The following is a 15,000-nucleotide window of genomic DNA, read 5'->3' on the forward strand; positions in this document are numbered from 1 at the left end:
TACAAACCAGAAAACTGAACGCTAATAAGTACCAGGAAAGTTACAAAGTTCATTTTATAATTAGTGCTGTTCAGAAATAAATACCACACGGGGATCTTGGCTTTTCTGTCTCTGCAGGATAAGCAACACGTCATCGACGACATGAACGCCAAGATTGCTGAGCTGCGCCAAGAAGTGAAACAGTTGAAAGATAGCAGAAGGGAGGAGACGGCAGATTCTGAGTTGTTGCTGGAACTTCAATCACATTTATTTGCCGCAAATGAAGAAACAAATGAGCTCAAAGAAATGTTAGAAAAAGCTGGAGAGGCACTCGCGGAGAAGGAGGCAGAAATAAGTAGATTGAGAGCGGCTTTTAATGAACAAGAAGCTTGTTTTAAAAACCAGGTTAGTGTGGTCTTAGATCTCTAGAAGCGTTGCTTTAGAACACAATTTCCTTTTAATTTTGTTCATGAGGAGATAATATTTGTTTAATCGGGTGACTCGGGAATACTCCTTTGCAGAAGTCGAGCCTACAACGACCTTCCGATGACTAGAAAGAATGCCGAGTATCTCGGAGTCCCCATTGAAAAAATAATAATCTCTTCATTTCATTTATGTGGGTCATTCATTCATTTCAATTGCGAAAAGGCACCGTTTCCACAATTTCAGTCCTAGCAGTGTAAGGGCAATTGTCAAACAAGACAAATGAAAAAAGCATCGTCCAGTGATACAACATTTCTAGAAACCTTTTTCGCTATACTAGAACTTTAGCCGTACCTAAATTGCGGCACAAGTTGCAAGAAATTTTGCCGAGTATAGCAACGCCTTAAATTAATGAAATAAACTAACAAAATGATGACCAAAGTTTCACATAAAGTTTTCTTAAGTGGGCCGTGTCAAGTCGGCGACTGGGAGCTGGCAACCAAATCAAGGGAAACTATAAAAACATTAACGGGAGGTTTGAATAAAACAGCGAACCCAAAAGACGCCGGGATGGGTGAAATTGAAGAAGATTGAAATGGATTACAGTAGGGGTTTTTGAAAACTCTTCAGGCTTACATTTTTTCAGAGTCTATCTCTGTTGTTTGTTACCTGAATTATGTGTGCCCGACAGACATTTTTTTTGTCACGAAGCTGAGTTGCGAGAAGAGGCGAGTGACGAAACGGCACAAAATCAACTACTCTGCCGTGACACAGCTCCTTGAGGCCAAAAACGCATGTTTGCAAGAAGCCAATGTCAGGGGACAGAACACAGCTATTACAACGGATGAAGGAATTTATCTGAAAGAATATAAACAACTGAATTTAAAAGAGAAAGAAAAGGGCTGTGTTGTGCGATGCCTTTCTTGAGAAAACTAGTTTATATTCAAATGATGATCGAAACCAATTACCAACGCCAATGACTTTGATTGGTTTTTTTTGCCAGGATCCAGAGATTGAGCCGACGTCGCATACATCTGGTGTTAGATCCAGTCAGTTAAAAAGGACCAGCAGTGATTTAACCTTAGCTGAGGTAGTTTTTTTACTCCAATGAACTTCCTCTTCAGTCCCGGGCCGTTAGATATCCACTGCCTCTAGCCTGCAGTGCAGGAATCTTATTTAGGAAGGCTACGTACCTCTATTTTTCCTTCACTCTATCGAGGCGCCATGCTGGATTGATGTTGGAATGCCCCTGGCCCACTCACTTGGTGGCAATTTATTCCTCTCCCCAATCTTCCTCTACTTCTGAAATTCAAGATGGCGGCTAAGCCTACCAAGCGTGTGACTACCAAAATCAAAGTTTCAAAGGTTCAAAATTTATTTAAAAATATATCAATGCAATAAGAAAGAAATACACTTGCCCGTAAATAGCAAAGGCTAATCTAGGCGGGTAGGTTTAGGTTTAGGGTTAGGTTTTCACGACCACGAGGAGGTCTAGTTCAAGGTACACCCACACCATAGTTAATAGAGGGGAGTGGTTTTGAAGCTCGGCAAACATCAAAGGACCAAACAAAGATGCCATGACCGTGCACAATCTTTTGTTTTGCGCTCATACACTATCCATGAATTACGTAACCAACACGTTTCTATTGGTTAGGTCCTCAGTACGGAGTAAACAACTATTGTGTTTTGTGCACGGTCAAGGCCAAAAAAGAGAACAAAAACATAAAACAAAGAAATTTCTCCGGTTTCATAACCATTCCACTCTATTATCTATGCCCACACAAACAATTCTTGCATCTCATGGCCTTCAACTGTTTCAGATCAAGAAAAAGTCATCGCCCTCGAAGAAAGAAAGACTGGAGGAGAGTGATGAGGATTTCGCTCCGGGAAAACCGTGAGTTTAAATTACCAAAGCAATATCCTTGAGTCAATTAGCTCACCAAGTTCTACGGTAATTTCTTTCGAGAATATGGGTCTTTGTTTTTTTTTCCAGGCTTACTCGAACTTCTGCAAGGAAAACGGGGAGATCGAACTCAAGTCGTTCTAAACGAACAGCTCCAGCAACTGTGGATATTTTACCAACTATGGTAAGCGAGTAGAGAGCAACCATTTTTCGTATTGTATTGATGATTGAGCTTTGGTACATCATAGTAGCATTTTTCGAACATTTTAGTGGCATTGTCCGGGATCCAATATCTGTGAACTTTCAAGGGATAGTCAACTACTTAGCCTCTTCACTTAGCAAAAGACGAAAAGAGCAAGAATATGTACAAAATCTTAACCTATTTACTTTGTTGATTTGTTGTTATACCACTTGTACGCTTATACCTTTTTTGGGGGTTTTAACACTGTGTTTAAATGATAGGGTTTATTAAAAAAGCCTCTGCACAATGAGCGTTATCCGAGCATTTTGACGTTTTTTTTGGGGGAGACCGACCATTCAAGAGGGAAAATGGAACATTTTAGTGAGCAGACAAAAGCATAATGTACAAACGCCTCTGGATAATTCAATGTCAGACAGTAAAAAAGGAAAATTGTTCTCCCTGTTACCAAATTGAGGATGAATCCGCTAGGAAATTAACGAGCGTTATTTCTTCATCAGTTAGATTGGTTACTCTTACCTTTTTGGGGGAAAAAGTGAAAAAAGACCCTGCGGCTTGTGTGCGACTTTTCTTTGTTTGCCTTACTCACCCACCTCGCCCGAGTGAAACTATAATTTCCGTGATTCGTAATGTTGGTGAACAGCCTAAATTTGACATTATTTTAAATTTGATATCATTTTCGATTGAAAATGAAAGACAAAACTGGTTCCTTCTGTCCAGGATCCGATTAAGCCCGCAGAGTTCTTGCCCTGAGTCAGCATTTTGTCTGTGATTTATTGATCATTTTGATTGATTGATTGATTGATTGATTGATTGATTCCAGGAAAACCGGGAAGTACAGTACAAAGCGAGACAACTTCGTCCACGAGGCATTAAATATAACTGATTGGACAAATTTGCCAACAGTAATGAGTCCCAAGCCCCACGCTTGTTGAGTTAACAGATAGGATGCACTGTTTAGCAGTCTTCAATTTTGGGTTCCAGTTGAAATCACCGCTATCAACAAATGATTGAAACTTCCAATGTCTCTCCCTATGCTGTATCATCGTCTTTTAGAAATAGATCTTGGAAACTCACATGTACACAGGGTTTTGTCCTTTAGGCACTAATAATACACCTGTTAAAATTTTAGGATGTTGATTTTCTTAGAGTACGTCAATTAATCTCAATTAATGCATGTATATCATTAATAAGTAATCGCATGATTTTTCTCGTCCAATCTGGAATAAATAAGCACTTGTACACTTTTCGAAGACTACAAATAGACCTTTTTACAGTTACGTGTTTAGTTACCTGGTCTGTAAATGAAAATGAGGCTGGAGTTGACCTTGTTATGTTACACAGCTCTCTCCTTTTCTTATGTTAACGATGTTGTTCCCATGCTAATTAGTTGGAATTTACATAAGAAAAGCATTGAGGTTTCTATCAAGAGAAGGTCAACTCCAGCCTCACTTTCATTCATAGGCCAGCTAACACAAATGAAAAATGGTGTATTGCACTCGCCACTTTTGTTTGTCTTTGAAAAAATTTACTCGTGCTTATTTATTCCAAATTGCACTCGAAATACTAAGGGCGCGTATTCCGGAATAGGAATACATGGAATAGAATTTAGAAATCCTTCGTTTTTACGGAGATTCACATTAAAATTATCAAACACTTGCTAAAGTGTTATTTTAAACATACATTTATTATCCTTGTTGCTTTAAACTCGCCAAACATACCGTTTTAATCATCACTCCACGTATTCTTATTCCGGAATAGGGTAAATCGAACGCGCCCTAATTGTGCTGTGGATACACATGCAGACTCAAACTGGGTTTCCTAACGCAGTCTTCGCTGTTGTAAGCATTTTATGTCAGATCACATTGTGCCAGTTTCTTGCAACTTTCTAATCTTTGTTTATCACAAGAGTTGGAAAGAAATTACCTCGTATACATCTACTTAGAGAATCGAAACAAAATACATCCCAGATGCGAGAAGGAAATGAAAATCGATAACAACAATCCGCAAATCACGGACTCAGTGCTATATAGCTCTTTGTGATCTTTCTTTTAACATTTAAATTGATTCTCTCTTTTTTATTTAATTATTTATTTATTTATTTATTTATTTATTTACCATTACAGCCTACCCTTCTTTCGTGAAGATTAATGGCTGGGGTCAACGGTATAGTAATAAAATGAATAAGATACAGAAAAACGAAGTAACGGGGAAAGAAAAAAAACAACAAACAAACCAAAAAAAAAAACTAATTTACAGGACTGTGAGTGATTAGTGAGACGGAATGTTTGAATGAGTTGAGGTCATCAGTATCAAAAATACACTGTGGTAAACTGTTCCATTGACTTTGAGTGATAGTTCTGGGGTAGAAGGATAACCAGTGAGACGAGTTACTGGTAGAGAGGGGGATGAAGCTATTGTTGTGGGAATGCCGGGATTTACGTGTCATGGGTCGGAGGTATTTGGAGGCGTTAATTGGAACATGTCCTCTGTGGATCTTGTACAAGAGGAAAAGTCTTGCATCCGCTCTCCTTTGTTCTAGTGACCTCCATCCAAGGTCCTGGAGCATGTTTGAGACGCTAGAGGTATTGTGATACCTCTTTAGAGTCCACCTAGCGTCCCGCCTTTTTACCATTTTATTTGACTTCGCCCCAACAAATGTGGGGCAGGGAGGCCACAACAGCATAACCAATTACTGTGGTCCCATAAATAAATACTGAATTACAAAAATATTGAGCTTAATAGTTAAAAACTGCAAGTTATATCTTTAACAAGGGGTCAGGCCATATTTCATTTAGGACAAACAGATTTCCATGTTTTAGGATTGTCCGGGTTGTAAATGTTCAATAGAGCATTTGTATAATATTCAAAAGGTTTGTTTTTAAACGAAGCGAGTGAAAGAGAATTGTCTCTAATGTAGGTAGGTAGAGAATTCCAGATCCTGCTTGTACGTATAAAGAATGAACGCTGGTAAGTTAAAGTTCTACATCTCTTGGTAGTATAGATAGTAGCATTACTGGCATGGCATGATCTTGTTACTTGCAGACCTGCGTATGGTTGGTAAAATGCCGCGGTAAATGTCTATAAGTCCATTTGTAGCTTTATATAAGAATGCTAGGTCCATCATCTCGTGCCAATAGCTTATCGGTAGTAAGTTGCACTGTATAGGTTTATCCTGGTATGACCATTCAGTTTGGAAGGGTAACATTAAGATGTATTTAGTTCTATGCTTTTCATCAGTTCGATTGATTGAGGGGACCAGACTTGGGTTGCATAACCCAGGTGCGGACGTACAAGAGCCAAGTACATAGTTCGGCGAGTGCTAGATTTCCTGATGTACCTTGATGATCGACGAATAAATCCAACTAGCTTATTTGCCTTATTGGATTGATGGTAAACTTGGTTAGTCCACGTCAGATCGCTAGAGATCCACACACCCAAATCTTTCTCAGCTGTTGTAACGTCTAAGACAGACCCGTTCATAATATATTAATGCTCGATAGGATTTCTCTTTCTTGTTATATGCTGAGGCTTACATTTTTGCTGGTTGAATTGGAGGAATGTTGATGTAGACCAATCCATAAGGCTGTCAAGATCGGACTGCAGGGCCTTAGAGTCATCGACAGAGTCAATAAGCTTGTAGATTTTCGTGTCGTCAGCAAAGCATGCCACGTTGGATGAACTGCACCCGTCAGGTAGATTGTTTGCAAACAGCAAGAATAGCAGTGGACCCAGTAGTGATCCTTGATGGACCCCAGATGATACCAACACCTCGGTAGAAGTTTCGCCAGAGACCGTAACCCTTTGTTTGCGATTAGTCAGATAGGCATTAAACCAATCCAATAGGCGTCCAAACACATTGCATTGCTTGAGTTTACGTAGCAAAAGTGGGTGGCATACTTTGTCAAAGGCTTTTGACATGTCGAGGTAGATTACGTCGGTTTGCTTACCAGTATCGAGATGCTCACTAATCTGATCAAGCGCAGTGAGTAATTGCGTGACACACGACCTTCCTTGGTAGGAAGCCATGTTGAGCTGGGCTGATAAAGTGGTAGAGATGATCCCTTACACGCGTGTTCTTGTGATCTTGTGGGCGCCGTTATTTTCTACACCTGGTCTAGGGTCCCAAATTGCTGCACCGTATTCGACCTGAGGGCGTACAAACCCCATATACGCCTTCTCACGCAAACCACTTTCAGTAACTTTCAAATTACGCTTCAGGAACCCGAGAGAGCGATTAGCTTTGACTGTTGTTACATCTATGTGTTTATTCCACTTAAGATCTTTTGAAATAAGGAAACCGAGATATTTGGTGTGGTCAGCCTCTTTAAGTGGAGTACCATTCAATACGTAGGTGAACGGGATCTTGGTGCGTGCACGGGAGACGCGGAGTACTTCAGACTTTGAGGCATTAAATTGCATTAGCCGTTCCTCTCCCCACAGCTGAAGAAGTGTTAAGTCGTGCTGAAGCTGCTGACAGTCTTTGCTGTTATTGATAGAAAGGTACACAGTATCATTAGCGAAGAGCCTGACTTTGGATTTAATGCCATTTGGTAAGTCGTTGATATAAATACGAAACAGTGCCGTGCCGCCGGCCGATGACCGAGCCTTGTGGTACGCCCGATAGAACTGGGACGGGAGTCGAACGTCACCGTCAACAACCACGCATTGCTGCCTGTTATTCAAGAAGTTCTTAAGCCAGCCTAGGGTGTTGTTTCTAATACCGTAATACTTACGTTTCAGTAATAGCCTGTTATGAGGAACTTTCTCGAAGGCCTTTGAGAAGTCCATTACAATGACGTCTGTTTGCTTTATGTTCCGTGGGATGTTAATTAGGTCTGTGACAAATTCTAGGAGCTGAGTTTCACAGGACGTATTCTTGCGGAAACCATCTTGTAGAGGATAGAGATGTCTTTTCGGTAACATCACATTTGGAGGAAAGATGGTAGGGATTTTAAAGAAGGGTTTTGTACATGCCGACGTCGGCTTTAACCAATCTTTGCGTTATGGTTTTCAAGCTCTGGTCAGGAGGTGACATCTCAGGTCGCCCCTGATTTGACCGCGCTTAGAACACAAATAAACAGCCGGAAAGGTAGGCCATTCCTATGCACCTGACTCACGCAACCCCTATGGGTGTTACCCGCTGATAGCGCACCACCAATCTTGTTCCCAGAGTCATCGGTGCCTTGACCAGCGGTCGGGAAAGAGAGACTCTGGTCGAATCCATAAAAAGGCCATATCTGATTGGCTATTCAAAACGGCCTAATTTCCTGCCATTTGTCAAATTCTAAACTAAAAAGTCGCGATTTTTTCTGGATTTTTATCTATACAAGGTTGAAGATAATCTAGGAATAAATCTTTTTACAACTTATTTTTACTTTTGAAAATACATCAATTTTCACTTGGGTGACACCAGATACTGAAAACTGTTATGGTTGAAAAAATGTCTCTCCTTATTGTTTGTGATTCTCCGAAGTTTAAACGTTTCGAGTGAATTGGTAGATGTGTTTATGCTCATGTGTACCGTCATGACAAGGTGAACTCCAGGCCCCAGTTGTTCAAACGATGGATAGCGCTATCCGCCGGATAAATCACTATCCACTGGATAAATCAATTGGTTTTAAATTTCCTAGTGTTTATCCGCTGGATAGTGATTTATCTGGTGGATAGCGCTATCCATTGTTTGAACAACTGGGGCCAGTTGTTTTGTTGATTCTAACCGTCTCCCCTCACGCACGCGCAGTTACTCAACCGGAACCAGAGTTTTCTGGTTCGGGTTTTGGATTCTTTCAGAGCCTCTCGTGCCCGTTCCGCTAGACAAGGGTAACGGAGGCTCTGGGAACGAGATTGGTGCACCACCTGTTATAAACCGTATTCATAAATGGTAGCCAAGAAAGTATTTTTTTGTCTTTATGCTAATCATCCTCACTAGCATCGTTAGCACGAACAAAATTCATAAAGAATTCTTGCTCCAAAGTGATGCTAGTGAGGATGATAGAGTCCTAAAGTGTGACGTCTCAAAAAAATTTGTGAAATTATGGGATTTTTCATGATATTATGAAAGAACAACATCCAAAAGGTCTACTCGCCAAAAACTAGGATTTCAGTTATGCTCTGATGAATCCATACAAATCCTTCTAAATTTGACTCAGTTTATAAAGGAATCGAGTCAAATTTAGAAGGATTTTTATGGAGTCATCAGAGCAAAACGGGACTACTATCTCCGAGACAATTTGCCCCACAATGCTAGTGTTTGGCGACTAGAAGTTGTTCTTACAAAATATCCCAATAAATCCCATAATTTCAAAAAATAATTTTCATGACGTCACCACTTTAGAACTGCATTATGGACGGACCATTACAAAAGTTATGGGGGGAAGGGGGGAGGAGGGGTTGAGGTACGAAGTACCAAAAACAAAATTCATGCAAGGGAAAATTAAGCACCTTTGTTGCCAGACTAAGGTCTCTGTTACAGTAGACAATTTTTTGTGCAACTTGTCTCAGAATTTTATTGCGACGACAGTTCTCACATTGAGAAACGGGTTGCTTGATGGGTTTTACACAAGGCAACATTTCTTGCAAGTTGTCTCGTTTCGATTATCACATGAGATCGAAATCGCGAACATAGAGCTCCTCGCGGATTGCTTCCTAAGGAACAGTGGAAAGCCGTGGTTCAGGAAGTAAAATAACATCTTCGAGAACAGGTTTGTTCTCCTTATGAGGCGTTGAGTATGGCTTGTTGCCAGTTCGGCTTGTGTTTTTTCGCGAATAAATTCGATACCCTGTTCAAGACAAAAATCCCGAAAAACATACCCTGGCGGACCGCACGTCCCCATTAAGCCCTTATAAGGCAGTACCCCCCCCCCCCCTTCCCCCACCCCGGGTTCCAAATTCAAGCCCTTGCCTCTTAGCTTATACGGTGGTCTAAAAAGCAAGCGCTGGAGACGCTAACTTGTAGGGGGTTCTGGGGAAATTATCCGCCAGAAAATTCTGAAATCTTGAAGCTAGGGAATGCTTCTTTCAGCATTCTCGACGCGATATAAAAAACATAAACGTGGATCAACCGTAAAAGGACATATGTTTTACTTCTTATTTTTAATTTTTGCTTGAAATTGGGAGGCCTAAGGGCCCCCCCCCCCACCCCCCGCCTCCGCCGTTCCTGAGTGATCGTTTCGGTCAGGGGCTAAATTCCTTATCAATTTCCCCTCGCGAAGGCCTCTTTATCCCACAGCGCAAAACTCGCGAAGGCCTCTTTATCCCACAGCGTAAAACTCGACATATGAATGACGAACAGTATTTTGTACCTTATGAGAAGCCCATAACTCAGTCTCGATCTCTCTCATTTGCATGACCTTTTCAACCAAGGTGGAGCGTTAAGAGCGTCAGTTAAGAGCGAGCCATGCGAGTCATCATGCGAGTCACACAGTTATTGACAGCTGACTGTTCTAAAGGGTGCTTATACTTAAATGCTGTTTATCTGTGCTATTTGAAATGGGTGCTCAGACTTAAACGCGAGACTCACAATGCTCGCAAATTGTCCGCCCATCAAAAGAAGACACCGTTGAAAGTGTTTACATAACTGTGGTCAGACCACTAATTGACGGTTGAGAACATAAATGTTGAGTTGAATCGAATTGACTTTCTACGTGTATCGAATCAACTTTGATGATGTCTCGAAACGACTTCAATTTGTATCGAATCAACTTGTCTCGAAACGACTTTGTATCGAAACGACCGTAAACCGTACTCAAGATCTCTCTTAACTGTTTAAGGGAAATGAAGTGATCAGTGAACTGACTGTCCAATGACTTCAGAGTCCTCGGGTTACAATAACCGGCTCAACTTGACCAGCGGTGATCTACGAGAACGAACCAATCAATCGACGAGTGGAGACGAGTGGTAATTTCAAAAGTTCGAATTCTTCCGTCCACAGTTTTCTAATGCGAAGATTTGAGTAATTATCATCTTTTTTGTGTCTAATTTTCAGTGCTCTTAGCAGTCGTGGTCTCTGAAAATGTCTGAGAAACAGCAAAACTGTGTTTCGGACGGCGAGGAAGAAGCCGACGAATATGCGATCGACGAGCTTGCAAAGGACAACAACGATGTCGCCATTCGCAAGAATCTCTTCGATGAATTTGGCGTTCCAGCGAAAGTACAAAAGACATCTTCGGACAGCGCGAACTCTGGCCGCGAGTACGTTAAAGTTTACTTGGGAATTCGCCCTTTTAGTAACGAAGAGATTGAAGCAAAAGAGAATCAACATTGTCTTGAAAAGGAGAACGAATCGGCGGTATTGTTGACTGCACCGAAGGAATCGTTCGCTTTCAAAAACAGCATCCGCGCTGGCGGGGAGATTTCGCACCGATTCTCGTTTTCTAGTGTCTTCGATGAGACAACGACGCAGAAACAGTTTTTTGATGAAACAACGTTGCCTCTGGTTGCTGACTTTATTCACGGGCAAAACTGTCTTGTTTTCACTTATGGAGTTACGAATTCGGGAAAGGTATGCATGTGCACGAGCTCCCGGGAAGAGCTTATGATTTACAGTTGATTTCTTAGTTGAGATTATAAGCGTTTCTCCAATCTCAAAGGTCATTATACTGATTTCTGTATGATTTTTCATTGCGTAGATGGCAAGGATTCCAAGGTTTCATTCGCATATACATTTACCATGTAATAGCCATGGTACCGGTATTATAATTTGTGCCAACTCTAATACAACGTTTATTGAAAATCCAACTATGCACTAAGGAAAATTAGTTTTTACCCAAAATATGAAAAAGTAATGTATGCTCCTTAACCTAAAATGGCATGTCCTTGTGTTTCAGACGTACACAATTCAGGGAACTCCCAAAGACGGTGGAATTCTTCCAAGGGCTCTGGATGTGGTGTTCAACAGCATTGAAGGAAAACATTACAGCAAGTTGAATCTTAAGCCACGATTTTGTACAAATGTTATTAGACTGACAGATGAAGAAGAGTACCGGGAAAATGCTTTTAAGAATGCTTTGCTCTCATCTCTTGACAAAGATGTGAGTACAGTATATAATGTAGAACTTGTTTAGGGTCCATTAGCTGTCCATTAGAAATATGCTTCGACGAGAATGTTTTGGAACTCGTTCAATTTCTCCCGGACTTTTTAAGTTTAATTTGCTGAGCCTTGTGTTTTGGCAGTATGATTACATTTGCGCATTGTAAACATGTGCAGTTTAGTCCAGTAAATTACTTTGACATTCCTCTTATTTTTATAGGCCTTTTTTGATATATTAAAATTCAGCTGGATAGTGAGGCAGTGAGGAGAAAGACAAAGGAAAGTGGATGATATGTAAATATTTTTCACATTCATTCCAACATGTTTCTATTGTTTTTGTCCTCATTGCCTCACTATCACGCTGAATATTTGATATTTTGAAAATGGCCTTCAGGACCATTGTTAGTGTGATTTCAGTAGAGGAATAGTCAAAATGATGTGTAGCACCTCGTAAATAGCCTGACTTCTGGGTGTATTTTGTTTTTGTGATCTCATTTACTCGGAAGCCCTTCAAGCTAGATCAGCCAGGATGATAACGTGCTGGCTTTAAAAGGCTGCAACCGGGAACTCCATGTCCTTCTAATCTCTTCATGCAGAGTTTGTGGGTCCTTTTAAAATTAAGAGCCTGAGTACAGTAATACCCATTGTACATGTTATTATTGTTGTTGTAGCATTTACATGTACACCTTGGACTAATCTTTTTGATCAGACAATTGCAAGTTGAAGAAGAGAGTAATCAGCATCAATGACAGAGCCATGATTACATGTAAAGCTGGTACGCTGTACATGGCTAATAATATCTTTTATTTTGGCTTTGTTGTTTCTGTACTTACAGTATAGTGACTAAGTTGCCAAAGTCCAACAATATTAGAATATTTATTTTTATCCAGTTCAATATAAAAATTTGTGTATTGAAGGTCTTTTGTTTATGTTTTTAGTGTACATGTACATGTAATCGAAAATTGATGACACAAATACAATGTACACTGTATTGTAAATCTCTGTTGCACAATGCCTTATGACTACATGGCGGTCATAAACCCTAACCTGCGGACGTTGCTGCAGAACGAAGGCAGGCCTCATGGCCCACGGAAGGGCATGTCAAGCCCTGTGAACATTACCGTAAACGTCCATGTATAAGCCGCACTTTTTTTCACAAAACTGAAGCCATAAATCAAGGGTGCGGCTTATCCATGGATACATCTGTGTTTGGAGTTTTAAAAAACCTAATTAATATTCATACAACTTCTTAAGATCTCAGTAAAGAAACATAAAAGAAACTGAGAGCATGTTGCTGTTGTTCATTGACTTTTTAATGACTAATGGCTCCTAAAGGAGCCGTTTGTGTCTTCGAGTGTTTATCGGCGAATCTTGCTCTCCAAGAGTTCTTTCAAGCGATTAATTTTCGCTTTACTCGAACAAGTAAACACCAACCTACAAGGAATCTCCATTCCTCTGTACAGCTGTTTGCAGTGACGTCTTCGCCCAGTCACTTTCACGCATATCTTTCCGCCACATGCGATAAAATACCACAAAATTCGCGAGTACTCGCAAGGTAAATGGGCTTCTGTTTCGTTGTCCTTGACCACCTTTTCGGCAAATTTGTCGACTGCATTATCAAGCTCCTGTTCTGCATGAATTTTTTCACCTATTGTGGGTTTCAAAACATCTTTATAGTCGTGGTCATGATACCCAGGCCCTGGCCCTGGCCCTGGCCCAGACTCCTCCCCACATTTAAAGCTTGGCTACTAAGCACTCGTTCGTTTTGCTTCAATCGAAGGAATTTCAACTTTATGGTGAAACTTTGATTATGATGATTGTTTGTCCTTGTTGGTTTATAGCAATAGAAAGTTACTGGAACTTCAAACTTCATTGTATTACATTTTTTTCCAAAATCTGCGCTTCTAAATTTGGGGTGCGGCTTATCTACGGATGCGGCTTATACATGGACGTATACGGTAGTTACAGTCATCATCAATCACAATGGACTGTCAACAACGACGAATGGTACATACGGCTTCCAGCACTGTACATCATTGATTCATTTACCGGTCTAGTGTCAGTTTTGTTTCAATAGACCATTTTACAGTTGTAGTTAAGGGCGCTTTCCATTTGACAGAACTGATCGGCCAGACCAGGCATTTGGAAGGACTAATTTTACATTGCCTTCAAATTAAAACTCTTCGAGGATGATATACAATCCTCCAGAAAAATGCGAGGTATTATCATGCAAGTGTTCCTTCAAATTGTTGCATTTTCTTTGCAAACTGATAGGTCTGGCTGCCTAGTTCTGACAAAAGGAAAGCGCCCTAAGTTACCTGGCCTAAGAATGGAAGTGAGGCTGCCGGTGACCTTGCTTTTATAGAAACCTTTGTGCTTTTCTAATGGTAATGTAGACTAATTAGAGTTACAACAGGATAATTTACATGATAAAAAACAGTAATGTCTGTATCAAATGAATACATAGCCTGCGAACAGCAGACGCATTTCCGGTCGTCGCTTCTCCGCCACAGAGAAGCGACGACCGGAAATGCGTCTGCTGTTCGCAGGCTAATGAATACAAGGTCACTGGCAATCTCGCAGCCATTCATAGGCTAGATCACTGTGCAAACAAGTGTAAAATGGCCTCTTAGCCAGCTCGTACATGTACATGTACCTCCATGTGAACGAAAGACTTTCAATAAGGTTACCGGTATTCATTGGATAGCATCATGCAGCTTTCCCACAACTAGGCTTTACCCTAGAAACTCATAAAAAGCCACTCAGACTTGCTCACCATTAGTTTTATTTCATGGTTGTTCTTGCAGTACTCTTAAGGCCAGTTTATAAAGTACGACCGGCCGGTTTTATCGGGCTGATACATGTAAATCGTACCGTGTAAATTGTTTAAAACGTGTAATTTTTCCTCCAAAGATCTTACTGTTGTCCTTTTAGTATCCACCAATTTGAAGGCTTTAATTTTTTAAGTATTTGTGCGCATTACCCACTCGCTTACCCATTGATTGATATGTTGGTTTCTCTTGGATTGTTGGCCTGACTTCAAAAAAGTCTGATTTTCATTCCCATGAATCAGTCATTCATCGGCTGTCAAAATACATGCAAGATTTGTGCTCTGATGCCGTCGGGCCAATAAATTGGGCTGGCAAACCGTAACATGTAAACCGGGCTTTAAATGATATTGAATTGTTTTTTCTTGCAATTGTAGACATTTGACATCAATGCACTTCTCAAACTGGACCAAGATATATCAGCTGATGTATCCAAAGTTAGCTATGCTGATGAGTCAGCACTTTGCAACACAGTGACTACAATCAAAAGTCAGGAGGTAGATAGTAATCAAGGTAATAACATGGATCCCTCTTAATTGTTGTGCATAAATTTACACGTGTTGTTGCAAACACAGTTGCTACAGGAGCAGATGTACAGCTGTAGCGTGATTAACTGGTGTGCGTTGACAGCCAGAGG

At 40.6% G+C, this 15,000-nt stretch overlaps 2 protein-coding genes across 5 annotated transcripts in view; both read left to right on the plus strand.

Annotated features, from left to right (window-relative positions):
• The window catches only part of LOC137996830 (kinesin-like protein KIF20A), a 23,022-nt gene extending 18,048 nt beyond the window's left edge, over positions 1 to 4,974 (plus strand). For both annotated transcript variants that reach the window (XM_068842424.1, XM_068842425.1), the window contains 5 exons: positions 118 to 384; positions 1,406 to 1,492; positions 2,223 to 2,296; positions 2,396 to 2,489; positions 3,328 to 4,974. In XM_068842424.1, the coding sequence (XP_068698525.1) occupies positions 118 to 384; positions 1,406 to 1,492; positions 2,223 to 2,296; positions 2,396 to 2,489; positions 3,328 to 3,390 (585 nt within the window). In that variant the 3' untranslated portion in view covers positions 3,391 to 4,974. The remainder of the gene's footprint in view (positions 1 to 117; positions 385 to 1,405; positions 1,493 to 2,222; positions 2,297 to 2,395; positions 2,490 to 3,327) is intronic.
• Positions 4,975 to 10,282: 5,308 nt separating this feature from the next.
• LOC137996831 (kinesin-like protein KIF20A) overlaps positions 10,283 to 15,000 on the plus strand; it is a 38,619-nt gene continuing 33,901 nt past the window's right edge. The window contains exons 1-4 of one of the 3 annotated variants that reach the window (XM_068842426.1): positions 10,283 to 10,403; positions 10,492 to 11,007; positions 11,333 to 11,536; positions 14,741 to 14,876. In XM_068842426.1, the coding sequence (XP_068698527.1) occupies positions 10,519 to 11,007; positions 11,333 to 11,536; positions 14,741 to 14,876 (829 nt within the window). In that variant the 5' untranslated portion in view covers positions 10,283 to 10,403; positions 10,492 to 10,518. The other 2 variants (XM_068842427.1, XM_068842428.1) reach the window with 2 other exon arrangements.

Source organism: Montipora foliosa, chromosome 3 (genome assembly GCF_036669935.1).
Source record: "Montipora foliosa isolate CH-2021 chromosome 3, ASM3666993v2, whole genome shotgun sequence".
NCBI classification, from domain to species: Eukaryota; Metazoa; Cnidaria; class Anthozoa; order Scleractinia; family Acroporidae; genus Montipora; species Montipora foliosa.